Source organism: Hippocampus guttulatus, chromosome 8 (assembly GCF_054856545.1).
Source record: "Hippocampus guttulatus isolate MCC_2025c chromosome 8, RoL_Hgut_1.0, whole genome shotgun sequence".
In the NCBI taxonomy this organism is placed as follows: domain Eukaryota; kingdom Metazoa; phylum Chordata; class Actinopteri; order Syngnathiformes; family Syngnathidae; genus Hippocampus; species Hippocampus guttulatus.
Genome location: NC_141268.1, coordinates 15,616,705 through 15,644,662, shown reverse-complemented (window position 1 = coordinate 15,644,662; position 27,958 = coordinate 15,616,705). Strand labels below are relative to the sequence as shown.

The window sequence follows — 27,958 nt, the reverse complement described above, 5'->3', positions numbered from 1 at the left end:
GCTCATCCACCTCCACACACCTCTCAGGATATCATTGAACATCAGGCCTTTTCTGTGGAGCCACTGCAGTGTCACATTCTAGCTAAAAATAAATGCGGAGCCGCGGCGAACCGATCGAGCGCATGACATCTGCGGACTTGCTTTTATGGCTAGTGGAAAAAGGGAAAAGTGTATTTTTGTGGAGGCGAGATCCTGCAATCAATGACATTTAAGGCAGTATCTATAGTTTGTAGCAATTTTTTTGCCTTGAAAGTTGACAGTTGATGACTAGAAAATTCATCTTTCATCAATGGAATGGGCAATAAAAGCCAAACACAACAGATGTTGCCAAGTATCTCAGATGGCATCAGACGGAATGTGACAACTACCATGCTTACATCACCACTTCACCTGCCCGACAATGTCCATAGTTGAAAATAATATCCCCCTTGTGATTCTTCTGGGCCCGACACTCCTTTAAGCCCGGCTCAGATGACCGTCTTTTTTTTTTTTTTTTTGATGGAGAACTGCCCTGACCAGTTTGCAAAGTGCTCTACTTTTCAGTGGCAGGTCACAGAAGTAGCGACGTCAAAGGTGCCGATACTCCGAGCCTGAGGCGATTGCAGGAGAACAAGTAATGCTAGCCACTACTCCAATGTGCAAAATAACATTTGTACATATTGATAAGAATTATACAACAATGGGAACATGTCTTAAAATAAACCCACTAGTGATCTTTATTAGCACAGTTATTTCAAAACAATTCATCCAGTGTTTGTTGAATGTTCAGTGTCGCCTTCAGCGCAGTTTAGTATTACGTACAGTACACATGCCCCAATGAGTAAAGGTTCCTTCTTTATTCATCCTCAGTGCACACGTCATCTGCATTGTAGCATGTTGGCATCGCGTGACATGGTTCCCCACATAAGGGCAGACTGGTTGTTTTTTTTAACTGATGAGTGCCTAATGCGACACAAAGTGATGTGCGTGGTTACTTCCAGCTGATTACTTTCATAGTTCCGAGGGCCCTTGGGGGTCAGGGGGGCGGAGTAGAGGGGGGTCAAGGTAGTGGAGCCTTTTAAATTGATACGACAAAGATGAAGAAAGGGTTGCCGAGTGAGAGAATGTGAATATTATTTTAGATGGCTTTTTGTGATCTTATTAGGGCGTTTTCTGAATTCTGCCCACTGTCGTTTTTATCGCCATCCTCTCTCCTCCAAGGTTATGATTGAGCTTTTCTGTATAAGCAGGCCGACATTGTCGTGCCCCCGCGGCTCCTCTCCCCTTTAAACAACGCTGCGCCATTAGCATCACATACATGTGGGGCTGGCGGCGATCGGGCTACAGTACAAGAGGGGGTTAGGCAGCTGCTCATGTCGTCTGAGCGCCGCCATTGAAAGTGGGAGTTGCGAAAGACGTCTGGAGAAGACGACGAGAGCTGCACGAGGGATCACAACGCGAAAGTCGTCTTTGAGCAAAACGCCAAACCGCCGCCAACCCTAGCTCAAGACGTGCTGGCCGTTTTTTTTAAATTAATTTTTTTTGCCTTTACGGCAGGGTTTGCCAATTTTAAAATAGGTAATAGCTAATATCAATCAGCATAAATTTAGCCTTGAATCGTTGAATTTGTTGTTGTCAAGTTTGTTTGACCTTCACGCCTTCGTTCTAGCTCGGGGGGTGTCACACTCATTTCTGTCGTGGGCCGCATTGCAATTCAGATTTCTTGTTGAGGGCCATTATGTCTTTGAACCCAAACAAATGTACGATCGCCTCAGATTACATAAACACAACAAATTGGAAAAAACGACTTTTAAAATCACAGGACAATGGTTAGTTCAAATATTAAATAATCTATTTTCAAAGGGGGATTGGTAAGGAGAAAAAAATGCTTGCCATCTCAATGCTTTTAAAAGTAAAGACTGTTTGCAATTTTGAACGTGTAGTTGATGCACATAATTTGCTTTGGAGGGCCACATAAAATGAGGTGGCGGCTTGGATCTGGCCCCCGGGGCCTTGAGTTTGACACCCATGTTCTAGATGTACCGTCTGAGTGCTCTCGATGCAAACATCTGCTCAATAATCTGCTGAAACTGACTTCCTCCTTCCTGCTTCTCCCTCCGTGCGCTAATGATGCCCCCCCCACCCCCACGTCCAACCCACTCAGCTCCTTTGACGTCGGCCTAGATTTTCTTACCTCTGTGTTATTTAATGCGCCCATCGTTATTCATGGCACACTCCCTTTATGTGTCTTGGGCGAGATCTCTGCTGTAAAAATTTTCCCGCTCGCAATGTGCTCTTCATTAATCTCGTCACTTGGTATCAGTTATTTGGAATGCACCCCATCATCTCTATTAAGCGCCAATCTTGATCAGCATCACGCGAGAGGGGAAGGGGCAGAACTTGCACGTCGAATTTTTTAAAGTATTCTGATCGTGATTGTAGTTAGCAGTGGTGTGGAATTTTAAAATAGAGAAAAAAGATGACTTCAATCACGCCAATGAACACTTGTGAGCAATTGTAGGACATTGATGACCTAGCAATTGCGTTTTTTAAATTGTATTTCTTTTTGTGGTGCTTAGATTTGCCACGAAAGAGCCCAACGGTTTATTGGTGTACAACGGCCGCTTCAATGAGAAACACGACTTCATTGCCATGGAAATCATCAATGAACAGATTCAAGTCACCTTTTCTGCAGGTAACACTCAATTCTTCTGCGGACCTGCAAGAACTTTTACCCTGCTCACAAAATGTTTGGATTATTGGACTTTTAGTGAAAGTTTCAGGATCAAACTAACTTGAACCTCGACAGGTGAACTTAATTGGACCTTCTAAGAAACATTTACAACGGTCTGAATATCCCCAAGTTTTTGTGAGTGCCACTCATTATTGATCTTTTTTTCCACAGGTGAAACCAAGACCACCGTTTCACCTTTTATTGTTGGCGGCGTGAGCGACGGTCAGTGGCATGTGGTGGAGGTCCACTACTACAACAAGGTATGGTCTGATTTGTCTGACTTCGCTCTTTTTAATTATGGCACGACGCAGAGCTGACAAAAACATAAGACGGAACACAGACCGAAGTAAAAAAAAAAGTGGCAAGCCCTGCCAGTAAGATGCTCGAACAAGTACAGCGGGAGTGAAGCGACTCTGTTGGTCCGTCCCGTCAGCATCACCAAACAATGGCTGCTTACATGATGCTAATCTGGAAAGCTGCCAAGGGATTTAGTTGGTTTAATTGTGGGGGTGGTGGGTATTATTTTTGCAGACCCGCTCAGATTGAAGATGTTGTGACTAGCGCACTTCTCCATCCCAACGAGTCAACATCTCAATCAGTGAGGAATGTACAGACCTGTTGTCTGTCTGCGCTGTCCCAGACGGAATGTCACATTTTAGGCCATTGAGGAAGCCACTTTGCATTATAAAGATGCCCTCCCACCCCTCACACACACCCTGCAGTTTACATTTTCTATTCAATGTCCATGATAGCATGGCTGTGCCCACAAAAGTCATGAAGGGGGTGGGAAAGCTTGTCCTTTTGCCAGCAACCCATTATGGACACTTTAGTCCACTCGTTACAAAAGCTGAAAATTGTTACGCCATATCAGCATTCCCATGTCCTTATATAATCTTTTTGTAAAAGTCTGTAACGCTCTATGGTCACAAGTTTTGGGACCTCTCAACATTCGACACACTGGAAGTGAAGGCGGAAGACAATATCGTGAGCCTAATAGCATTTGCTCATGTCATAAGTGAAATATTTTCAAAAAACAAGACATTTTAATTGTTCTGTCTGTCACTCTATGTTGATGTCATAGATAGATGAACAAAGACATTATTTGATTAATTAATATCGATGTTCTGAAATGTGATCATTCCCTACGGCTCACCTGATTAACTCATTCACTCCCAAAGACGTTTTTAAACGTCTTTTCAGACTTGGTCCAGAATTGGCTGGTACTGAATGAGTTCACTTTAAGCCCACGTTAACGTTACGAAGCACGGTAGTTGAGGATCACTGAATTATTGGATCATGCTTCCTGCACTGGGAGCAGAAAAGTAAATGTCTCTTAACTGTTCCTGCAAAGTATTAATCATTTCCCATCATGTCTTCTGGAGAAGAAAAATGAAGATTGATTCCCAGACTTACGCACAACTAAACATCACCCAATAGCTTCACCTCTGACCAACACTCCCTCGCCCGGCGTCTGGCTGAGGTATAAGCGTGGCTCCTCCCACTGGAGGTACCCCACGGTGACCCGTCCCTATCAGCAGGGGGTGGGGCCCGAGTGTCGGGGAGGGCTGCGTTTGAGATTGAAATGTGGCTTTCATGGCAGCGAGGGCTGTGGAGAATGGCAATGACCGCAGCCTTTGTGAGTGGTTCTGCTTCCTTTGGGTCCATGGGCAGTGAATGATGCGGCCCCGGGGAAGGTTCCTCACTCTGTGTTCTCGGGAGAGCAGGAGAGCAGCGGAAGAAAAGCGACGAGAAGTATTGACTCGGGCTTTGAACGGCGACACTGCGCTTCAGGGGCTAGCGCTCTTGTTGCTATGGTTTTTCCAGTCAATCTTAGATCACATATGCGCGTGTGACTTCTCTCATGCTCCTTTTGCTCACCTCCTCTCCCCTCCTCGTTTTTTTTTTTTTGTCAAGAAACTCATATTCCCATAATGCTCCTGTCATGTCAGACTTGAGCAAATATGTACATTCTGCTGACAGGACGGGCCTTTGTGTGGCCGAATGTCATCCTGACAGTCAGTCATTATTGGCGAGTCAACAGCCGTGACTGATGACAGCAGAGGTCAGCGAGGGAGCGTCCAATCTGGAGCGCTGCCTGTTCCGGACCTTTCACAAGAGACGGGAGGTGGGGTGGGGGCAACACCGTGGATGACAAAAAAAAAAAGAGCATGTCGGATGATTTGATCACTGACCGATTCAAACGGCTTGTTTGCCTTTTTCATCATCTACAAATTTGTAACACACTGGCCTGGGCTGCCGAAAAAAAAATAAAGAACCAGTTGACTTAACAAGCTCAGGATGAATGACTTTGACTTGAAAGGACCCAATGTATGAAGACATTTTGGAAGTGAAACAGACCCACTAGCCATTAGCACAGTCCAATGACTTCCCACACAAAAGATAATGTATCTAAAAAAAAAAAAAAACATCCTCTTTCCCAAAGAGAATGATGCTTCATTTTGACTGACATTGTAAAAGTGGTATTATTTAAAACAGTCACCGTGTTATTCTCATATCCGCCCAAAGTCAGCTGAAATGGGCCTCAGTGCACAAGTGATCCACATGAGGACAACCGCTACAGAAAATGGATGGATATACTGTATGTGCTTGATTCCACGCATGAGAAAACAAGTCTTTCATCAAAAGCGTTAATGTATCTGAAACAAGAAACGGCGGGCCATATATTACTGTACATGTGGTTTTTGACGTTCCTGTAAGCTGCATTCATTCCACAAGGAAGAGGCATCCAAAGGCATCGCTAGCTAGCTAGCTAGCTATGTCATAATTGCACCGGATAACCAGTGAATGTGAAGAAACACTTTTCTATATGAATACGTACACACCTCTGATTAAAATTTGCTGTTGACTAGTGTTCTCTTCAAACATATTTTCCAAAAGAAATCTCTGAAGTCACAATACTCGGTCTTGAACATATTTTGTTTGTTTGTTTCCGAAGTTTTATTGCTGTGCTTGGAAACTACCCTGTTGTTAAATGTGGTCTACAACTGTACTCACAAATAGGGGTAGACCACAAGTCAATTTCCGTGCCCAATGATACAATTTACACACATGTAACACATTGGCAAACACATGCTTAACATTTTGACGGAAGAAAGAAAATAGCCGGAAGAGCCCGCTAAGAGAATGGAATGTTTTGGTTGCGGTATTTAGCGGCATAAAAGGGGCAACATTAAAAACGGCTCTGAATACGTATACTTCATCACTCCAAATTACAACAACTATTATCATCACACACAATACAGCGTGGACCACCACTACGGTCAAGCTAAACTTATTTGCTACATCCTACAGCTTAAGAAACCAACCTCGTGCAAAAAGCATTAGTTTTGGAATACAGAACTCATGTTATTCATGTGCTAGCGCAGTGGATAATGGTTAGCATGTCAACCTCAAAGTTCTGCAGCTCTGGGTTTTTAAATCTTGGCTCTGGCCTTCCTTTGTGGCTTTTGTCATACACTAAACAGCTCTTTAAACATGCAAATTGAGTATGAGGCTATTTTATTAATATGGCAGCACGGTATTGGGTTATTATGTCTTGTTCACATGCAAGAAGTTCTGGGAAGGAAAGGCAGCTTCATTTATATAGCGAATCTCATACACATATCTGTTTCACATAAATAAAAGTACAACATTTACATATGAAATAATTGTAAAAAGTATAGATAAATAAAACTAAGTAAATAAACAAAAACACACGCCACACAAGAATTTAAGACGTTAAAAAGCAAAGCCAAGTAAAGAAATAAAAAGCAGCTTGATAAAATTACAAATGGAACATAAAGCTCAAGAACAAGAATTTGGAAAAAAATATTTTAAAAATGTTTTAAAAGAACTTAATCATCGGTATGGGGGAGCATAGTTTTATTTATTTCTTAAATGTATTTATTCATTTGCACAGGAACCTTGTTCATAAACCCATTTGTGAGGATCCCTTGTTTTGTGAAATTAAAGAAATGTCCAAAAAGGCAGACCATCTAAAACAATTTTAAGAAGTACTTATATACCTTGGCCAAACATGAGACACCAGCAAATAGCAAGATGATAGCTCGTATCTAGAGAAGCCACTGAATGATGAAGTCGGTCTATTTTGTTTCCAGTAAGACAATCACAACAAAACAATTGCACCCATTCACAAGCTGCCAGTACCGAGCGAATTCAAACCACTTGGACGTCTCATCTCTGCGTATGAGATGGGCTAAATCCTGCTCAATCCTGTCTGACCAGCTGACAACGCAGCGCCGCGTACACTCCTGCGGACCGACAGGTCGGTCAGCTGCGCCCGCGGGTGGGGCGTTATTAGGCGGGCTTGGTCGTTTCTTTGCTCAATGTTTGCAGCAGCAGCTTGAACCCATGCTTAGAGTTAAAATGAGCTTGGCGTGACCTCAGAGAAACTGCCCAGTTTGAAAAGAGTTCGTGACCTTTATTGATAGGATCGTCATTGTCGGCCCCCGCAGACCACACCCCCTCCACCCTCTTGCTCTTTTTTTTTGTCCCCAAACTCCGCCTCCCCACAATTGCCTTCTCAGACAATGAAGACTACCCTTTGTTGACAGGGATGATGTCCTGCTGAGGGTCGACCATTTGTGCGTGTGCGCGTGATCTCGCCATACGCTGCCGTTAGCTGTTGTATGAATTATCGAAACGCACAACAGCAGCTGGGATAAGCAGATTTTTGGGAGCAGAGCGACAAGCCGAAAAAGGCTCAAGGCAAAAGATCATGTGGCTGATCTTTCCCAGTTTCAAAGCTGCGCCGTCGTCTAAGCGGCCTCAAAAAGCTGTGTGCAGCTTTGCACTGGCTGGAATCGCTGCTGATTTACCAAATAATCTTTGCCACAATGCGGCAGAACAATACAATATTTTCTTAACGCCACTGCTATTTAGGATTGCTTCGTAACCCAAAATACTGCAGTGTCTTTAAATAGCCGTGTGAGTCTACTTGTGCTTCCGTTTATACTTTAATCTGTCAATCTGAACAAGCTATTTTCCACTAGGTTGAACGGACATAAAGTTTTGCATGAACAAAGAACAAATCAGAAAGGAGCCACAGATATTAGAAAGTACTGTACACAATTGTTAATGTGCTTAAAATAAACCTTTAAAATATGATTACAGTATTATTGGTGTTTGAATTGGACTGATAACTGCTCATATGATTCGGCAGTCTCGTGTACATGAAAAGGTCACCAAAATATTTCAAATATCAGAGGACAGGTAACTCAAAACTCTTGTACGAATCTCAAAAAATCTTTCCCTTTTGAAATGAATGGAAATGCCATTAATCTGTTCTCGTCTCCCTAAAAAACATTTTGGAATGTGTTTCTTAACAAGGAAAATAGCTCTCTATAATATTTTGTAAAGAATTCTATAAAAAATTAACAATTTGTGTATTGTATCACCTTCTTGTAAATGACTTTGCCTCTGGGGGGCAGAATAATACTGTCATGCAGACACAAAGGACCTGCAACTACTCTAAAGTGACCTCGTAACCGCAGCAATAATAGTCAAGGATGAAGAATATGTGCCTGTGATTGTTGTTATACTGTCTGCCTTCATATGCTTAAAGCCAGATAGATGCTATTTATTAGCCTGTCTATGGCATTTAACATATATGTCAACATTTAAGGTAGGACTTAATGCTCAAGTTATGTGGTTATTTCAAACGTGTAACTCTCTCTTTTTTTTTCCTTTGACAGTAGACTTCAACTTCAAAATATTTAATTATGGGAGTGTACCTAATATTTTGGCATTGACGTTCCAAGGCAACGAGGCTTGTCAAGGACATCAATCAAATCTTCACCTAAAATATCTTGAGATCATTTTTGGTTTTCCGTGTTTCTCACAGCCCATTGTAAACCAGGCCGGCCTGCCGCAGGGTCCCTCCGACCAGAAGGTGGTGGTGGTGACTGTGGACAACTGCGACAACCCTGTGGCTCTGAGATTCGGTCACGTGATTGGAAACTACACTTGCTCCGCACAGGGAAGCCAATCTGGGAGCAAAAAGTGAGAATAAATAAATACAATTTCCTGCAGTGGTGGTGTAAATAAAGTTCTTGCAGCGGCATCCTCTCACGACTTTTATTATTCTCTTCCATAATTTAACACATGACTTTCTTTGCAGTGTGCTCATTAGGAGTAAACTCCTGAAATGAAGTTCCACATCTCCAGGGTGTTACATTTTTCCACGATATTTACTACTTTGCTGGTTTTATCTGCAGGCACTAATAGCAACACTGCGCACTATTTCTGTTATGATTTTTTTAAAAATGCATTCCTCCTTTAATGAGTGCCGATGATATCTTTTGAAGCAGAACTGCAATGTATAAAATGTTCATGTGTTCTGTGCCCTCAGATCACTGGACCTGACTGGCCCGCTACTCCTCGGAGGGGTTCCCAAACTCCCAGAAGACTTTCCTGTCCGAAATCACCAATTCGTGGGCTGCATGAAGAATCTGCGTGTAGACAAGCAACGCGTCGACATGGCCGGCTACATCGCTAACAACGGCACGCTGCCCGGTATGCGGCGACAACATTCGACGCTCAAAAGCTCCGACGGATTTGCTTTGGTTCAGTGTGGTGGTAGTCAGTGTGTGCGTGAGAGCTGCCAAGTGAGAGAGAGCAAGCACTGATTATAATGAGCACAGCAGGGAAGACGTATCAGGAGAAAATGACTGCAACAGTCTGCTACCTTCACTTCTTTGCTGCTGTGATGAAATAATGAAGTAGGAACACACCAGAAGTGAATATGAATCTTTTTTATTTTATGCTTTTATTGCCAGGATGTTCCGCCAAAAGACACTTCTGCACCAACAACCCGTGTCTGAATGGAGGGACCTGTGTCAACCTGTGGGGCTCCTTGAGCTGCAACTGCCCGCTTGGATTTGGGGGAAGAAATTGTGAAAGAGGTGAGGCAGGGAATGAAATTTAATGACATCCACAACATAAGAGCAAAGCGCAGAACCAATGCACAGAATCAGTGGCACCAATATCGTGTGACATCACCTGCGCCACAACTTAGACCCGCTTTTAGCTGGTCTGACATCTAGTCTACTTTCTGTCGCCATATTGTCAGCTGCGCCAGGAGCGTGTCAAAGAAAATGCCCTCGGCCCGCCAGAACGGCGATTATGGCTCAGCGCAGTCTGCCCAATTCTCAAACACACAAAACGAGTTTTTCCAAGGCATGAAATTGAAGATACAGTATGTCCGTTTTTACACTGATGGCATGAGCATCTGTCTGTGAAACTAGAGCAAAAAAAGTTGCAAAAAAATTATCTGGATCCAGATGATTTTATTTTGTGCAACTAATTAATGAAATAAAACAAAATAAATTCAACGCGCCATTTTTTTTCAGTGTATTCGACTTGCCATGAATTGCGCTTTGAGGAAGAGCCAAAATTCGAACCGTGAGAGGCAAACGTCCTCTCCACCAGGGCGCCGTGCCTCCCTGAGATTTTCTGACATCGTGCATGATGACTGTTCAACCATCACGTGTTTTTTGACATCTTTAGAAATTCCACCCAATGTTTTAAAGCCGATATGTTCTCTACAGTGATGGCCAACCCGCAGCGTTTCCTGGGCAACAGCCTGTTGCAATGGAACAACCTGGCGACAGCGACCTCCGTGCCATGGCACGTGGAGCTGATGCTGCGCACTCGTCAAGGTGGCGCCATGCTGCTGCACATCTCTTCCGGACTGCGGCACAATCTCACGCTGCAGGTGAGATCGGTCTTGGCTTTAAGCACTTGAAACACAAACCAAAGCGCTCTTCTTTGCCGCCCGTTGCATCAGATGCTAATTTTCTGCTCACGTGTCGCAATACACAGAAATGTCAGTTTATTCCTCGGGGTCATAGAATGGCATACAATCTGGGTGTTTTAACTCATTCACTCCCAAAGACGTATTTAGATGTCTTTTCAGACGCCACACATTCAATCCCAGCTCCTCATTTTATATTGAATGTATTCGAAAAGGGTCTGAAAATGGCCATTTCTCTTCATTACAGTGGCAAACTGCGGCAAATTGACATTTCCTGCTCTCTGCTAACTTTCCAAAAGCTTTTGTGCTTTTACTTAATATTCTCCTGCTCTGTGCTCATCTGTTATTGATTCACTCCCCTGCCTGCTGCCTCTGTCCTTTTTTTCACCTTTCTCCCTTTGCAGCTGCGTGGCGGGAGTGTGCTGATGGGACTGCACAGGGGGGAGGACTCCACGCTGTCCCGAGTGGAGGAGGTGCTGGTAAACGACGGCGACTGGCATCATTTGCAACTGGATATCAGCAGTTTGGGCGGGCCGGCGGGCCATCATAAAGCTGTTCTGTCAGTAGACCACGGACTCTACCTGGTGAGAAAACATGGCATTATGTATTCATGACAATTTCATTAGGTCAGTACTCCCTCACTGAATGTCTTCTTGTTTGTTTCAGGCCAGTATGCAGGTGGATGGGGAGTTGCAGGAGTCCAAACTGAAGGCTGTGAGTGTTGGAGGTTTAATGATGCCTGATGGGAAAATTCGGCATGGCTTCCGTGGTTGCATACAAGTGAGACCCCTCTCTAAACGCGACACACCCTTCTAGATAAAATGTATGTACCAATTACAACCATGTGGGAATGGTTTGCGGAAGCCCCTCGTCTGCTGAATGTCCTTTTCCTGCTACGTGTCCCTCTTGAAGCGCCTATGACGTTTCAAAGTAGGAACGATGACATACATAAATCTATCCAAACATACATACATATATAGATATACACACACACACACGTGTACACACAATTAAATACTACTACTACTGTTGGTGATGGTTTTTAAATACATTATTTTGCCATCAAACTCACATTTTCATTGTCATTGTTAGCAATAAATAACAAATAGCATCAAATCATCAAATCATTAGCATCAAAGTCATGTTGAGCATCAAATATATTTTTACAAAGCTTATTTTACGCATTTTTTTGGGGACCAAAAGAGTTGATTTAGGTGAAACCAAGCCATGTTCTACTGCTGATTATTAAAAAAGTGTAATAAGATAGATTTGTAACTTTTTTTTTGTGGGATGACAGAAGAGAGTCTTAGATTTCATTTGGTCGGGTCTTTGCGTACATGTCAGTCATAAAACACAGTATTCTATGAGTCTTGAGAGTCAGTCAGAATGCTTAGAATTGGCTCGCATTCAGTAGATTTCCTTTTTTTTTTAACTGTTGGCATTGAAAGAGTTTTTTAAGTGGACACCCCCATATCTGCTCCCTGTCCCAATACTTTTGCCCATTATGAGACTAAAGGGCTTCCATGAAGCGGATGTTTCTATTTTCAATTTACTGAGACTTTCAACTCAGCATGGTGATGGTATATCAATGCAGCCCTTGGTAGGAAAGATGGCGTTTGTCTCCGTGCAGGGTCTGCGTGTTGGTGGCGCTCTGAGTCTGAGTCAAGCCAGGAAGGTCAACGTGGGGGTGGGCTGCAACGTGCCCGACCCCTGCGGCTCCAACCCGTGTCCCGCCAACAGCGACTGCAGCGACGACTGGGACAGCTACTCGTGCACATGTCGTCCCGGTTAGCATCATTTCATGCAATATTTTTTGAAAGGATCCATTTATTACATGACCCGCTTGCATCATTTACTTATTTGCAGGTTACTACGGCACCAACTGCACCGACGCGTGCACGCTCAACCTGTGCGAGCACGAGTCCACGTGCACCAGGAAGACCGGCTCCTCCCGCGGTTACACATGTGATTGTCCACACAACTACTTTGGCGATTACTGCGATAAAAAGTACATTTACCCCACATAAACGAATCGGGAGTATGCCGGGATGTTTTTTAAAGTATGTGACTGGACTTGCGTCCCTGCAGGACTGACCTGCCCTGTCCCCGAGGTTGGTGGGGTCACAAAACCTGCGGGCCATGTGACTGTCCCATTGAGCGCGGGTTTGATTTGGACTGTAACAAGACCAGTGGAGAGTGTCGCTGTAAGGTAAGAGCGTCGTTGGTCACAATCAATGATTTAAAATATGTGTGCACTGTTTGTATTTGAGTTAAGGCTTTCAAGTGGCCAAGTGTCTCAATATTTTTGTCCATGTTGAAGTATTTTTTGTTTCAATACGTGTATTGCATCAAACACACACACACGCACACTCACACCCGTAAATAATGCGTTTGTGCCCTTTGTAGGACAATCACTACCGTCCCGAAGGCAGCCACACATGCCTGCTGTGTGACTGCTACCCGGTGGGCTCCTTTTCCAGAACATGCGAGCGCGAGAGCGGTCAGTGCCAGTGTAAATCAGGCGTGATCGGACGCCAGTGCAACCGCTGCGACAACCCCTTCGCCGAGGTTTCTGCTAACGGCTGCGAAGGTAACAGCCCGTCACATTTACACTCAGGTTCATCTCCATTTACTGTACGATGTTTTGCACGCCAAATACACCCCCCACTCACCAACACTCTGCTCTGTGTCAGTCATCTATGACAGCTGCCCTCAGGCCATTCAGGCTGGAATCTGGTGGCCCCGGACTAAGTTTGGGCTCCCTGCAGCAGTCCCCTGCCCCAAGGGGACTCTGGGTAGGATGTCTTTTCAGCTGATGCTCTGATTACCATAAAATAATGGCAACGCATGAAGGTCGCCCGGAGCCTTTTTTTAAGCTGCAGTCTATTTCCCACCTCGTGTAATAACAACGCACGCCTCCTCTTCCTCCTCCTTTTCCGTCACAGGCACGGCCATCCGCCACTGTGACGAGCACAGGGGCTGGCTGCCTCCTAATCTCTTCAACTGCACGTCGGTCACCTTCAGCCAGCTGAGAGTGCTGGTGGGTGGCTTCTCTCTCTCCCTCTCTTTGCTTCTTTTAAAGCAATTGCCAAAGGTTCAAATATTTGTCATTTTGAAATGCAGGGAAAGTAATGTTACAGTGCACGCATCAGATGTCATGCATTACCCTTTTCAAAGGATTTTTTCTTTCATATCATCATCTTGTTTAAACAGTCTTCGAAATCATAGTTTGATCCCCACCCCCCAAAACGTTTTTACCTTAAAAAACTCTTCTAAATGCTTGCTACCTCTGCTGTTCTTAGTTAAACAGAGCATTCAAGTCTAACCCTGAAATGAAATTAGAAATAAATATATTATAATCAGTCGTTTGCGAAAAGAAAAAATAAAGACTTTATTTGACATTTGACACTCTTTCAACGATGACACTAAACACTATTTCAGGAAATTGTCCAATTTAAATACGACAGATTTTTTTCGTTTTATGATTGTGTGTAATTATCATTCTGCACTTTAGCTCAGTCAGGACCAACCCCCCCCCCATTATTTTTTTTTTTGCTGTTGAAAAAAAACTAACGAAATAAATCCCCACGTTATGTCACATAATCCTGTTCATACTCTATGTGGTAAAAAAAACAAAACAAACAAACACATTTTAATAGAGGTCTTCATGTCCTCTCCCAGTCTGAAAGGTTTTCCCATAATGCTTCCCTGCTGGACCCGGCCCGCGTCCAACAGACAGCGGCCATGTTGGCCAACGCCACATTACACACAGAGAAGTACTATGGCAGCGATGTGAAAGTGGCCTACGGACTTACTCAGAGGCTACTGCATCATGAGAGCAAGCAACAGGGCTTCAACCTCACCGCCACGCAGGACGTCCACTTCACCGAGGTACCAAACAAACACCGGGACCGCCCCGCTTTGGCTTTTTTAATCAAGTTGGGTCAAATGAGCTGGATGATGTCACCAGTGAGGGGGGCCTCTAATCTACTCTGGCTCTTGCCTCGCAGAATCTGGTACGAGTGGGCAGTGCCATCCTGTCTCCAGAAACGCGTCCACACTGGGAGCTCATACAGCACACGGAGGACGGCACGGCATCGCTGCTGCGCCGCTACGAGGAATACGCCAACACTCTGGCGCAGAATATGAGGAAGACCTACCTCAGCCCCTTTACCATCATCACACCAAATATTGGTGAGCCTCATACTAGAGCTGAATGTTTTTATAAAAATAATATAATTGCGATTTTTTTGTACCTCTCAATATTGCAGTTGCAATTTAATATGAGATTCATTTTTCAAACCTCCTGTTCCTGTGGGTTTTTTTTTAACAAACATGAGTCATAAATCTGTGTTATACTAAACAATATCTGATTTGTGAGACATAAATGTTTTCATCGACGTTAGGCTTGTGCCAAACTAAAGACAAATGAGCTATGGATGAATATGAAAGACTGTTTATTTTTCTACTTCAGTTGCAGTTGGTAACTTATGAAACACTTTGACACGCAGTCTTTTAAGCGTTCACTAAAACAGCTTGACAACATTCTACCAAGCAGGTCTGACGTAAACTTAAGTCAGTAAGTCATAAATCTGATGACTACTTCAATTTATTTGTATTTTCCTGTTTTACATATTTTTATTTTTTTTTCATGCCGTCTTTGCGAGTGGTGAGGTAGTGCCATAGCGCTCTCTAGTGGCCATGTGATATTGAGACTACCTTACAACTGACAACAACCATCCAGCCATTTTCAATATCACTCATTCTTTGGAAATAGGAACGTGAATGGGATTATTTATTATTTAATCGTTTACATTCATATTTCTTGATCATCAGAATTCTAAATAATAGTCATAATAATAATGATAATTTAAAGGAACTATTCGTACTTTGATATAGAGTTCGAAGTGGCTCGGGAGTGAGAAGTATGGGCTTCATTTTGACTGCTGCCCAAGTGACACAACCCAGGATACGTGGAAGAAAATATTACATTGATTTTCAAAGTGTTATGCTTGTGATAATATCGAATGATATAAATCATCGGTTGCAAAACATTAACCCCCCCCCCCCCCAAAAAAAAACACCACAGTCTCATTCAACATACTGGTAATCTATTATTCATTTATATAATGCAATCGTTTACATTTTCCCCTTTTAATTTTTTTTTAATTTCTATATTTTTTACAGTCAACAATTTAATATACTCTTGAGGTCATTATAGAAAAATACCTCATAAAATAGTTTTATACCAGGACAGGGTGAGGAAAGTAGTGGATACAATACTGTACTCATATTGGTTGTGAAAAGTACACTTTGAGATTCTGGACCTATTTAATTTTGTCCCGTGCAGTCATCTCAGTGGACCGTCTGAAAAAGATGAATTTCGCCGGGGCAAAACTTCCGCGGTACCAGTCCCTTAGGGGCCCCCGCCCCGCCGACCTGGAGACCACCGTCACTCTTCCCGACTCGGTTTTCCAGCCGCCCGTGGACACCAAAGGCCACAGGACCCTGGACGTTTTTCCAGAATCTTCACTGAGGAACCGCTCCGCCAACAGGAAGCGACGCCATCCCGACGACAACCAGTCGGACGCCGTCGCCAGCGTGATCATCTTCCACAGTCTGGCGTCTCTTCTACCTGAGAGCTACGACCCTGACAAGAGAAGTCTCCGGTAAGAATAGTTTGCATGTGCTCCCACATTTCAAAAAGATATTTCAAAATTTTAAATGTGCCCAGCAGTTTGCTGGCAGCATGTTCAGAGTGTCCAAAGTCAGCTGGGATAGTCTCAACTACAAGCACTCTATAACATGGATGACTTGACCTTTTTTTTTTTTTTTTTAACCCCAGTGTGCCAAAGCGTCCGGTAATCAACACCCCGGTGGTGAGCATCACAGTTCACGACAACGATGAACTGCTGCAGCACCCGCTTGACAAACCCATCACCGTGCAGTTCCGCCTGGTCACCACCGAAGAGCGCTCTAAACCCATCTGTGTCTTCTGGAACCACACCATACTGTTGAGTGCGCACACATACCGGGAGACAAAATGAGATTGTGTTGTTGACGTTGTCACGTTTGATGATTGTGTCATATCAGAGCTGGAACGGGCGGCTGGTCAGCAAAGGGATGTGAGGTGGTCTTTCGAAACAACACTCACATTAGCTGTCAGTGCTATCACATGACAAGCTTCGCTGTGCTCATGGACATCTCCAGGAGAGAGGTAACAATGCAAATGAGGTCATGAAGTCAGCTCAGTTTTGTGAGGTGATGAGGGGCTGCCTTCATAAACAAAACACAGTAAACAAAGGGGAACACTGGAGGACAGTGAACAGTTCCACTTGCACCAGCCCCAAAAGACGAACAAGGCCACCACAGACCTACAATGGAAATCTGGATTTTAAAAAATGTCTGCATGTTATTTTTATCAGAACGGTGAGATCCTGCCCATTAAAATCCTCTCGTGGAGCACCGTTGGAGTCACGCTTGGCTTCCTCTTCCTCACCGCCGTCTTCCTCCTGTGTCTGCGAGCCATGCAATGCAACAAGACCAGCATCATGAACAACGGCGCCACCGCCCTCTTTCTCTCCGAGCTCGTCTTCATCCTGGGGATCAACCAGGCTGACAATCCAGTGAGCGCCTTGAGTTGTTTTTTTTTTTCAATTTCTCCTTTATTCGGTGAAGTCTTCAGGTGGATTAAAAAAAAAAATCTGCTTCTCCTGCCGCAGTTTTTATGCATGGTCATCGCCATCCTGCTGCACTTCTTCTACCTGTGCACGTTCTCGTGGCTTTTCCTGGAGGGTCTGCACGTGTACCGAATGCTCAGTGAAGTTCGAGACATCAACTATGGGCCCATGAGGTTCTACTATCTGATTGGCTGGGGAGTACCTGCCTTCATCACAGGTCCAAACCCTGATATGATGCGTTTTTGGTGCGGCCCACATTGTGGCTATGGTTTCCCTCAGAAGGAAGTTGTCACTCTTCAAACCATAGAACCATGTTGTTGTTGTTTTGTTTTGTTTTGTAGTTATTTTTTTTTTTTACAACTGTTCGTATGCACACAGAAAAATGCTGGGTTGTTTTTGTAACCCGCTTGCTGTGAATTTTGAGCAGACTTTGTTACTTTTATTTTAGGATGGGTTAATTATTTTTACCCTGCAGATTGGGGGTTGAATATTTGATTTGGGCAGATCGAAGAGCCATTTCAGACACAATTGTGTGCTGAAGTTGTAAATTTCCAAATCGTCAGCCCAGTGCACTGGGTATAAGGAATTCTTAATTCTTTTTGGGACCCAGCGCTGCGTTAGCTAGTTCACCCAATTTGTGTTACTTAACCCAGCAGTTTGAAGAGTATGACGATTTACGGGTTTGCTCGGCAGGTTTGGCGGTGGGATTGGACCCCGAAGGCTACGGCAACCCAGACTTCTGCTGGCTGTCCATGTATGACACCCTCATTTGGAGCTTTGCTGGCCCCATCGCCTTGGTGGTGTCGGTGAGTCCTGGTGGATTCTTCCGAGTTGAACTGGCCAGAACAAGAAGCATCAATGCGGTTTAATGTTTGTACCCGCAGATGAACGTCTTCCTGTACATCCTGTCGTCCAGAGCATCTTGCTCACTGAAACGCCAAAGCTTGGAGAAGGGACCTCAAGTGTGAGTGTCAGATCAGTCCGCTAACCGAGCACGTTTCTTGTTTCTTTTTTATTTATAGTTATTTTGTCTCGCGCAGGTCAGGCCTGAAGACCGCGGGCGCTGTCCTCTTCCTGGTCTCAGTCACTTGCTTCCTGGCTTTGCTCTCTGTCAATAGCGATATGATCATCTTCCATTACCTGTTTGCCGGCTTCAACTGTGTGCAGGTGTGCCCTCTTAATTCGCTCCAGATAAAGTGAGCGTTTATTGTTATTGACGCAGCGGTAGTGTTGTTATGTCCTTCAACATTGCCTTTGTCGTCATCCAGGGTCCTTTCATCTTCTTCTTCCGCATCGTGTTCAATAAAGATGCAAGGAATGCCATGAAGTACTGCTGTGGACAAAAGCATCCCGATCACATGCTCAAATCCAAATCATCAGTAAGTTCCTCGCCACTAACTCACTTGGTCACACCTCAGGGGCATCCCTGACAACACGGCATAGGATCCAAAGCTTTGTCGATAATTTCCTATGGCACCCTGGTTGGTAATCACTGGGTCAGAAACATTGTTTGGTGTGATCAAGTCGCAGCATTAACAGAAGTCCCATTAGATATAAAACACAGCAAGCAAATATATCTCCCCATACGGTCATATGTGGTCTGCTATTGTGAAAAGTACACTTGAATAACCACCAAAAACCGAAACGGAGGCAACAAATTATGCAACGGGACTGCAGAACGCTAAAAGCTAGCATCTTTGCTGTTCCAGGGCTACAAATGCAACACCAACTACACGGACGGCAAGTTGTACCATCTTCCCTTTGGTGAGTCCAGCTTATCTCTGAACGGCACCATGCAGAGCGTCAAGAGTCAGCACAGCTACGTGCCTTTCGTCCTGAGGTGAGGACCCAAGAGCGGGCATAAAGAGTTAGATGGTAGAGGAGCACTTTTACAAGCTCTCGTGTTTTTCAGGGACGATGGCCTGTGCACCAGCCAAGCGCACATTGCCCTCAACGACCACACGTCGCTCTTCCATGAAACCAACGAGCATGAGAATGACGGTAAACGGAACCCCCCCCCACCTCCCCGGCTCTTTTCCCACACGGTCCTCTCACTCTCGCCTGTGTGCAGACCGTGATAGCGACTCGGACAGCGACCTGTCCCTGGAGGATGACCAAAGTGGCTCCTACGCTTCTACGCACTCCTCTGACAGCGAGGACGAGGAAGGTCCCCTTCCTCCTGAGGAATGCTGGGAAAACTTGGCGTCCAGTGGAGCTAAACGGCCTGCAGCGCACGGTACAATCAACGTGTTGCTATGTTCGGCATCAGCTGTCAAATGACTCCCGGGCCACAACATTAAGTACACATGAATACAATATGTTTTATGTTTGTATGCAGACAGTCGACTATATTGGCCTGCAGCAGTGAATGACGGAGATCTCAAAGATGCTGACAAGCTCAAGATGAATCTCGAGTCATCAGATGAACGCATGCACGACATGGTGACGGTACTGCTGCCCTCCATGTCCAAACTGCATACCCACCCCCACAAAGGTAAATGACTGAAATGGTCTCAGGCATACATTTTGACTTCAAAATGGCGCCGCGAGAGTGGCTGCCTTTCCAGCAGCTCCTATATTTTGTTGTTCTACTTCTTCCTTTCATAACTTTGCTGCTGTGAATTGGGAATTTCTCCATTGCGAGACTAATAAAGGTTTTCTTATCTTATCTTATTAATTCCCTCCCCACCCCGCAATTCAGTTCATTATTCATCACTCAAGTGAGGAGGAAGTGCTTTTGCAGGTTTTGTCGGATGCGGAAGAACAGTGTGCTAATATGGATTGTCTATTAGCTATCTATGGCGCCATCCTGTGGCATAGGTTCCACATTTTTAAAAAATGTGAATTTGTGAATTCTGGAAAAGTGAACTGTGAATATGAGGACTATTCTTGTACTTGAGTGATGTTGACATCTGGTGTGCCTCAAGGGTCAATGCTTCACCCAAAGATTTTTCTTACGGCAATGATTTTGAATCAATAGAGTAGTCTTTTTGCAGATAATAGCAGACAGTTTTAGTCCTTTTTTTTGATGAGTGATCTAATTCGGTCTGACTTAGATACAGTTTATTGTTGGTCGAGAAACAAGCTGTTGGAAAAAGCTGCTGAAATTATTTTGTTATGGGTTATGGTTATGCTTATCCAAATAAGGACTTTAAATTTGAAGTCTGTGATGTTTTTAAATCGGCGGCATTACATTTAATGCTGATTGTGTGGCATGCAGGCATCTTAAAGAAGAAGCAGCTCTCCCCGATCATAGAGAGGAATGGATTCAACGGCATCCACAACGAACTTTGCGACGGCGCTGCGGGCTCGGCCTGTAGCGAGCGAATGGCCACCATCGCTAAGGCCAGCCTGCCTGAGCAGTTGAACGGCATCGCCGTGAGCATCAAGGCAGGAACGGTGGACGGTGACTCGTCAGGATCAGAGTGAGTATTCACATCAGAAGCACGCATTACAGCCTCGTCTTCGTGTTCGTGTCATGCTTAAGTGTTTATTGCTGTCTAACTACGACTTGTGCCATCTTGTGTAAATGTGGCAACAAATAAAGTAAAAATTGGCCGATTTTGCAAATCCTGAAAGACCTAGTATCACCCGATTAGTGGCCGACTAATTGGTTGGGCCCTAAAATGGACAAATATATTAAGACGAACTTCTTAATCAGTGACGTAGGTTAAAATCTTCATTTCCCGCTAATTATTTTTCTCATCTTATATCCACCAAATCCAAAGAGGATTTATCAATCCTTTTTTAGCTGTGGTGGATGATAATGAGAGCATCATCCCAGGAGACCCTACTGAAAATAATAATCTCACTTTCTCTGTCTCCCCTGCCTTTCCAAAATATCATATCAAGATTTTTATTCTTTAATTTTATCCCGTGAAGCACTGATCCTCTTTCCGACTGATCAGGAGCTTTTGGTTTCTTCTTCATTCATCCACACTCACCACCTGTGTTTGTGTACACGTGTATTTCATTGTTCCTTGTCTTCTTTTGTTTGTTTTGTTTTTGTGTTGCTGCCCTTCCTCCACCATTTTATTCTTTTCTCCCAGCAGCCACTGCAACACCACCATGTGAGCACGCAGACCGAGGGGTGTGTCTTTGCAGGTCATAGCGCCTCCTTCTTTGTTGCTGGAACTTCCCCTTTAAAAATACTTTTTTTTAAAACTTTTTTTTAATGTATTCTGAAGGATGGTGTGTGTGTGTGTGTGTGTATGTATGTGCATGAGTGTTGTACAGTACCAAGAACTAAAGTGGGCCTACTCCATTTTTATGTCGCATTGCAGGATTTAATATGTAATGGCTCCAATAACATCTGAGGGGGACAGTAACGGACTGCTGACCCTGAGGTAAAAAATGTCACTAAACTTCTATTTCAACCAGTATCCATCTGATTTAAAAAAAAATCAGCATTTTCTGGAATTGTTTCTGCACTTAACTTCAAAATGATGTTAAAAATGGAGTTAGCCCAGTCTTAAGTCACAATAACTAATTTTCTTAAGTGTGTTTGAGTGTGTGTGTGTGTGTGTGTATGTGTGTGTGTGCATCAGTGTTGTGTCCAAGGACCGGCAACCCGAGGCCAAGGCCAAGGCCAAGGACTTGACTCCGAGACCAAGGCCAAGGCCAAGGACCTGGAAAATTTTCCGAGGCAATGCCAAGACCAAGGACTTGATAAATTTTCCGAGGCCAAGGCCAAGGACCAAGGACTTGCCTCCGAGGCCAAGGCCAAGGACCAAGGACTGATTTTGAAGCTGAGGCCTAGCCGAGGACATGTATAAAACAATGCTATCATACCACTTGGCAGGTCTTCATGATTTGCAACACCCCTCCATCATAACCCCTTGCACTCCCTAACGCTTGAATGAAGTGTTTTTATTCAAAGAGTAGAACAGTCAGGGTACGTGTTATTTATACTGAGAAAAACAAAAATAAAAGCATATGATATACATTTATGAATTAATGTTTTAGTGCAGTAGTTTCTTAATATGAAGTAAATCAACACTCAATAGGCATGACATGGCATGGAACACAAGTTGAGAAATGGGGCTCTGGGGCAGACACGGCAGTACACTCGGCCCACATACCTCAATGAATGACGGTCCTGCAGTGGCCCACGTCTGGCATCCATGATGTGGGCCGCATTCGGCCCAGATCTGAGCCGCATTGTAAAACCATATCTGGCCCTACTCCGTCCCGACGCTGGGCCAGAACAGGTTCCTGATATCAGCCTCAATTCAACCTCAAATAAGTCACATCTTTCATGAGCCATATTTGACCCACATTAAAAAAAAAGTCTCAAAAACGACTGTTATAAAAAAATGTTTATTGTCATAATTTGTGAACCTCACATATAACTCCACATACACTGGAAAAATGCACTTTTCTTTATTTAACAGTGAACACAAAGTCCAAATTGGGATGCAGCTTACTCTTGAACGGTATTTTTCTGTCCATCAAATTGTTGCGCTCTCCATGTCCTCTTTTCTTCTCCACCATGTATAGTAAGATGTTTTTAGCCGAAAAAAACGACCATGAATAGTAAGGCGTTTTTAGACGAAAAAAACGACCATGCATCGTCAGGCGTTTTTAACCGAAAAAAACGACCATGTACAGTAAGGCGTTATTAGCCGAAAAAAACGACATGTATAGTAAGGCGTTTTTAGACGAAAAAAACGACCATGCATCGTCAGGCGTTTTTAACCGAAAAAAACGACCATGTATAGTAAGGCGTTTTTAGCCGAAAAAAACGACCATGTATAGTAAGGCGTTTTTAGACGAAAAAAACGACCATGCATCGTCAGGCGTTTTTAACCGAAAAAAACGACCATGTATAGTAAGGCGTTTTTAGCCAAAAAAAACGACCATGTTTAGTAAGGCGTTTTTAGCCGAAAAAAACGACCATGTATAGTAAAGCATTTTAACTCGAAAAAAACGACCATGTATAGTAAGGCATTTTAACTCGAAAAAAACGACCATGTATAGGAAGGCATTTTAACTCGAAAAAAACGACCATGTATAGGAAGGCGTTTTTAGCCGGAAAAAACGGCCATATTTAGTAAGGCGTTTTTAGCCGAAAAAAAACGACCATGGATAGTAAGGCGTTTTAACCCAAAAAAACGACCATGTATAGTAAGGCGTTTTTAGACGAATAAAACGACCATGCATCGTCAGGCGTTTTTAACCGAAAAAAACGACCATGTATAGTAAGGCGTTTTTAGCCGAAAAAAACGACCATGTATAGTAAGGTGTTTTTAGCCGAAAAAAACGACCATGTTTAGTAAGGCGTTTTTGGCCGGAAAAAAAATGACCATGGATAGTAAGGCGTTTTAACCCCAAAAAACGACCATGTATCGTAAGGTGTTTTTAGCCGAAAAAAAGACCATGTCTCGTAAGCCGTTTTTAGACCAAAAAAAAACGACCATGTATATAGTAAGGCGCTTTTAACCCAAAAAAACGACCATGTGTAGTAAGGCGTTTTAACCCGAAAATAACTACCATGTATAGTAAGGCATTTTAACTCGAAAAAAACGACCATGTATAGTAAGGCGTTTTTAGCCGAAAAAAACGACCATGTATAGTAAAGCATTTTAACTCGAAAAAAACGACCATGTATAGTAAGGCATTTTAACTCGAAAAAAACGACCATGTATAGTAAGGCATTTTAACTCGAAAAAAACGACCATGTATAGGCGTTTTTAGCCGAAAAAAACGACCATGTTTAGTAAGGCGTTTTTAGCCGAAAAAAACGACCATGTATAGTAAGGCATTTAAACTCGAAAAAAACAACCATGTATAGGAAGGCATTTTAACTCGAAAAAAACGACCATGTATAGGAAGGCGTTTTTAGCCGGAAAAAACGGCCATATTTAGTAAGGCGTTTTTAGCCGAAAAAAAACGACCATGGATAGTAAGGCGTTTTAACCCAAAAAAACGACCATGTATAGTAAGGCGTTTTTAGACGAAAAAATAGACCATGCATCGTCAGGCGTTTTTAACCGAAAAAAACGACCATGTATAGTAAGGCGTTTTTAGACGAAAAAAAAGACCATGGATAGTAAGGCGTTTTTAGCTGAAAAAAAAACGACCATGTATATAGTCAGCTGTTTTTAGTCAAAAATCACGACCATGTGTCGTAAGGCGTTTTTAGCCGAAAAAAACCCAACCATATCTAGTAAGGCGTATTTATATTCATAGTCCTTTTTTTCGGCTAAAAACGCCTTCCTGTACATGGTCGTTTTTTTCGGCTAAAAACGCCTTCCTATTTATGGTCCTTTTTTTCGGCTAAAACGGCTGACTATACATGGTCCTTTTTTTTCCGGCTAAAAACGCCTTACTACACATGGTCATTTTTTTCATCTAAAAACGCCTTACTATATACATGGTTGTTTTTTCGGCTAAAAACGCTTTATTATTCATGGTTATTTTTTTTCGGCTAAAAACGCCATGCTATACATGGTCGTTTTTTTTCGGGTTAAAACGCCTTACTATACATGGTCGTTTTTTTTCGGGTTAAAACGCCTTTCCATAAATGGTCGTTTTTTTCGTCTAAAAACGCCTTCCTATACACGGTCATTTTTTTCGGCTAAAAGCGCCTTACTATATACATGGTCGTTTTTTTTTGGTCTAAAAACGGCTTACGAGACATGGTCTTTTTTTTCGGCTAAAAACGCCTGACTATGCGTGGTCGTTTTTTATGGCTAAAAACGCCTCACTATACGTGGTCGTTTTTTTCAGCTAAAAACACCTTCCTATATATGGTCGTTTTTTTTTTTAGTTAAAACGCCTTTCTATTCATGGTCGTTTTTTTTGGCTCAGAACACCTTTCTTTACATGGTCGTTTTTTTCGTTGAAAAACGCCTGACTATACATGGTCTTTTTTTCGTCTAAAAACGCCTGACTATACATGGTAGTTTTTTCGGCTAAAAACACATTACTCGACATGGTCGTTTTTTTTCAGCTAAAAACGCCTTACTATATACTGTACATGGTCGTTTTTTTCGGTTAAAAACGCCTTACTATCCATGGTCGTTTTGTTTTGTCTAAAAACGGATTACTAGACATGGTCGCTTTTTTTTCGGTGAAAAGCGCTTTACTAGTTACATGGTCGTTTTTTTTGGCTACAAATGCCTTACTATACATGGTCATTTTTTTCGGCTAAAAACGCCTTTCTATACATGGTCGTTTTTTTCGGCTAAAAACACCTTCCTATATGTGGTCGTTTTTTTTCGTCTAAAAACGCCTTACTATACATGGTTGTTTTTTTTCGGCTAAATACACCTTACTCTTCATGGTCGTTTTTTTCGGCTCAAAACACCTTACTACACGTGGTCGTTTTTTTCGTGGAAAAACGCCTTACTATACATGGTCGTTTTTTTCGGCGAAAAACACCTTACTATACATGGTCGTTTTTTTCGGCTAAAAACGCCTTACTTATTCATGGTCTTTTTTGGTCCAAAAACACCCTACTATACATGGTGGGGGGTTTTTTCCGTCTAAAAATGCCTTACCGTACATGGTCGTTTTTTTCGTCTAAAAACGCCTTACTATACATGGTCGGTTTTTTTCGGCTAAAACGCCTTACTTATACATGGTCTTTTTTTGGTCGAAAAACGCCCTACTATCCATGGTTGTTTTTTTCGTCTAAAAACGCCTTGCTATACATGGTCGTTTTTTTCGGCTAAAAACGCCTTACTATATATATACTGTACATGGTCGTTTTTTTCGGCTAAAAATGCCTTACTATACATTGTCCTTTTTTTCGGCTAAAAACGCCTTACTATACATGGTCGTTATTTTCGTTGAAAAACGCCTTACTATACATGGTCGTTTTTTGGGGTTAAAACACCTTACGAGACATGGTCGGTTTTTTTCGGCTAAAAACGCCTTCCTATACATGGTCATTTTTTTTCGGCTAAAAACGCCTTCCTATACATGGTCGGGTTTTTTTTCGGCTTAAAATGCCCTTCTATACATGGTCGTTTTTTCGGGTTAAAATGCCTTACGATACATGGTTGTTTTTTTCGGCTAAAAACGCCTTACTATACATGGTCTTTTTTTTCGGCTAAAAACGCCTTACTATTCATGGTCCTTTTTTCGTCTAAAAACGCCTTACTATTTATGGTCCTTTTTTTCGGCTAAAAACGGCGTACTATATACATGTTCGTTCATTCTGCTAAAAACGCCTTACTACAGATGGTTGTTTTTTTTCATCTAAAAACGCCATACTAAATACATGGTCGTTTTTTTTCGTCTAAAAACGGCTTACGAGACATGGTCTTTTTTTTCGGCTAAAACGCCTGACTATGCGTGGTCGTTTTTTTCGGCTAAAAACACCTTACTATACGTGTTTGTGTTTTTCGTCTAAAAACGCCTTATTATCCATGCTTGTTTTTTTTGTCTAAAAACGGATTACTAGACATGGTCGTTTTTTTTTCGGCGAAAAACGCCTTATCAGATATATGGTCGTTTTTTTCGGCTAAAAACGCCTTACTACTGTGCATGTGAGTATGTGTGTGCCAAAGCTCAGGCTTGAGCACCGTGACCAAACATAAGTATATCCCTTCAAATTGATTTGTGGCATACTTGAGTTTAAAAAATGCACTTTTGGTTTCATTTACCGCCCTAATTTTTTTTCTTTTTTTTTAATTTTTGTACATTTTTTTTAATAGTTTACATCTGTGGAACAATGAAGCTCGCAAACATTCAGGGTACATTCAGCTAAAACGACTTGGTGACAATGGACTGCACTAAGTTGGTGTCATCGTGCGTGCGTGCGTGCGTCTGTGCGTGCGTGCATGCGTGCGTGTCTGTCTAAGCAGCATCAACAATCAAGTGTAGGTCAATTTTTCCAGCTTGTGGTTCATATCAACAAGGGCGCACATCTGCTTGTGTATGTACACCTAAAAAAGAAAATTTAAAAAAGGATTTTTGATACTATTTTCGTGATTTTGGAAATTGAGGAGAGCACTTTTTTGGGGGGGTTGGACTTGAAGCGCTCTGGTTTCGTTTTTCATCCTTTTCCTAGAGTAGCTGTGGCGCGTTTTTTGTAAAATAATTCAAAATGATGAATATTGCCATGTCATCTGTTTTTACTGTACAGTGTGGCCTGTAAATGAAAGTAAATATGTAAACTGATTGTAGGGATGTCTCTCTTGGAATCTACAATTTGCTATGTTGACCAACTGTGGACTTTAAATGTGTTTTCATTGCACCGCCATTAAAAAAAAAAAAAAAAAGCTTGCAGATGGGGTTTCTGTGACTGCCACTGCACTCTGTGGTTCTTGTTTGCATTGTCCCATATCCATCCATTTTTTTGTGTACATGGAAAAAAAAAAAAAAGAATGGCCCAAAGATAAACCTCAGGGGTGTCAAACTCATTTTAGTCATGGCCAATTTGGAGTTATGTCTTCCCTCGGAGGGCCGTTATGACAGTGAGACCAGAAAATTATTACTTGTACACAACGAATAAATAGATGACTAGTTTTGAAATCAATCAAGTCAATTTTCATAGTTTGTTCAATTATTGTTCAAGTGAGTGTAAACAGGGTAATACAATTATTGCAAAATATCAACGTTATTTATTACACTTGACAATTTGACGTTTCTGGACAGATTTTAGCAAGTTGGCACATATGATTTGCTTTCGCGGGCCACTTAAAATGACCTGGCGGGCCAGATCTGCCCTGCGGGCCTTGGGGTCTTTATACTGGGAACTGCGATATAATTCATAATCAGTACCGAACAGTACCAGTTTCGTAAATGTAAAACAAAGTGAGATAATTTAAATTAAATTCT

The 27,958-nt window shown here is 42.7% G+C and overlaps 1 protein-coding gene across 9 annotated transcripts in view; it reads left to right on the top strand.

Moving 5' to 3' along the window:
* The window catches only part of celsr2 (cadherin, EGF LAG seven-pass G-type receptor 2), a 46,046-nt gene extending 23,926 nt beyond the window's left edge, over window positions 1-22,120 (top strand). Inside the window, exons 4-36 of one of the 9 annotated variants that reach the window (XR_015101661.1) lie at window positions 2,559-2,674; window positions 2,885-2,973; window positions 8,577-8,734; window positions 9,084-9,247; window positions 9,511-9,636; window positions 10,282-10,448; window positions 10,892-11,071; window positions 11,154-11,267; window positions 12,118-12,274; window positions 12,354-12,495; window positions 12,576-12,696; window positions 12,894-13,077; window positions 13,181-13,282; window positions 13,433-13,527; window positions 14,169-14,378; window positions 14,498-14,681; window positions 15,838-16,156; window positions 16,333-16,500; window positions 16,581-16,704; window positions 16,913-17,113; window positions 17,210-17,384; window positions 17,861-17,973; window positions 18,052-18,131; window positions 18,208-18,334; window positions 18,436-18,546; window positions 18,877-19,007; window positions 19,080-19,168; window positions 19,239-19,403; window positions 19,506-19,661; window positions 20,388-20,592; window positions 21,220-21,271; window positions 21,451-21,513; window positions 21,667-22,120. Coding sequence is in view for 6 of the 9 variants with exons in the window: in XM_086118352.1 (XP_085974478.1) it covers window positions 2,559-2,674; window positions 2,885-2,973; window positions 8,577-8,734; window positions 9,084-9,247; window positions 9,511-9,636; window positions 10,282-10,448; window positions 10,892-11,071; window positions 11,154-11,267; window positions 12,118-12,274; window positions 12,354-12,495; window positions 12,576-12,696; window positions 12,894-13,077; window positions 13,181-13,282; window positions 13,433-13,527; window positions 14,169-14,378; window positions 14,498-14,681; window positions 15,838-16,156; window positions 16,333-16,500; window positions 16,581-16,704; window positions 16,913-17,113; window positions 17,210-17,384; window positions 17,861-17,973; window positions 18,052-18,131; window positions 18,208-18,334; window positions 18,436-18,546; window positions 18,877-19,007; window positions 19,080-19,168; window positions 19,239-19,403; window positions 19,506-19,661; window positions 20,388-20,592; window positions 21,217-21,241 (4,498 nt within the window). In the remaining 3 variants the exon portion in view is untranslated. Of the gene's footprint in view, window positions 1-2,558; window positions 2,675-2,884; window positions 2,974-8,576; window positions 8,735-9,083; window positions 9,248-9,510; window positions 9,637-10,281; window positions 10,449-10,891; window positions 11,072-11,153; window positions 11,268-12,117; window positions 12,275-12,353; window positions 12,496-12,575; window positions 12,697-12,893; window positions 13,078-13,180; window positions 13,283-13,432; window positions 13,528-14,168; window positions 14,379-14,497; window positions 14,682-15,837; window positions 16,157-16,332; window positions 16,501-16,580; window positions 16,705-16,912; window positions 17,114-17,209; window positions 17,385-17,860; window positions 17,974-18,051; window positions 18,132-18,207; window positions 18,335-18,435; window positions 18,547-18,876; window positions 19,008-19,079; window positions 19,169-19,238; window positions 19,404-19,505; window positions 19,662-20,387; window positions 20,593-21,216 lie in introns of all 9 variants that reach the window. The other 8 variants (XR_015101660.1, XR_015101659.1, XM_086118355.1 and 5 more) reach the window with 8 other exon arrangements.
* The last annotated feature ends 5,838 nt before the right edge of the window (window positions 22,121-27,958 follow it).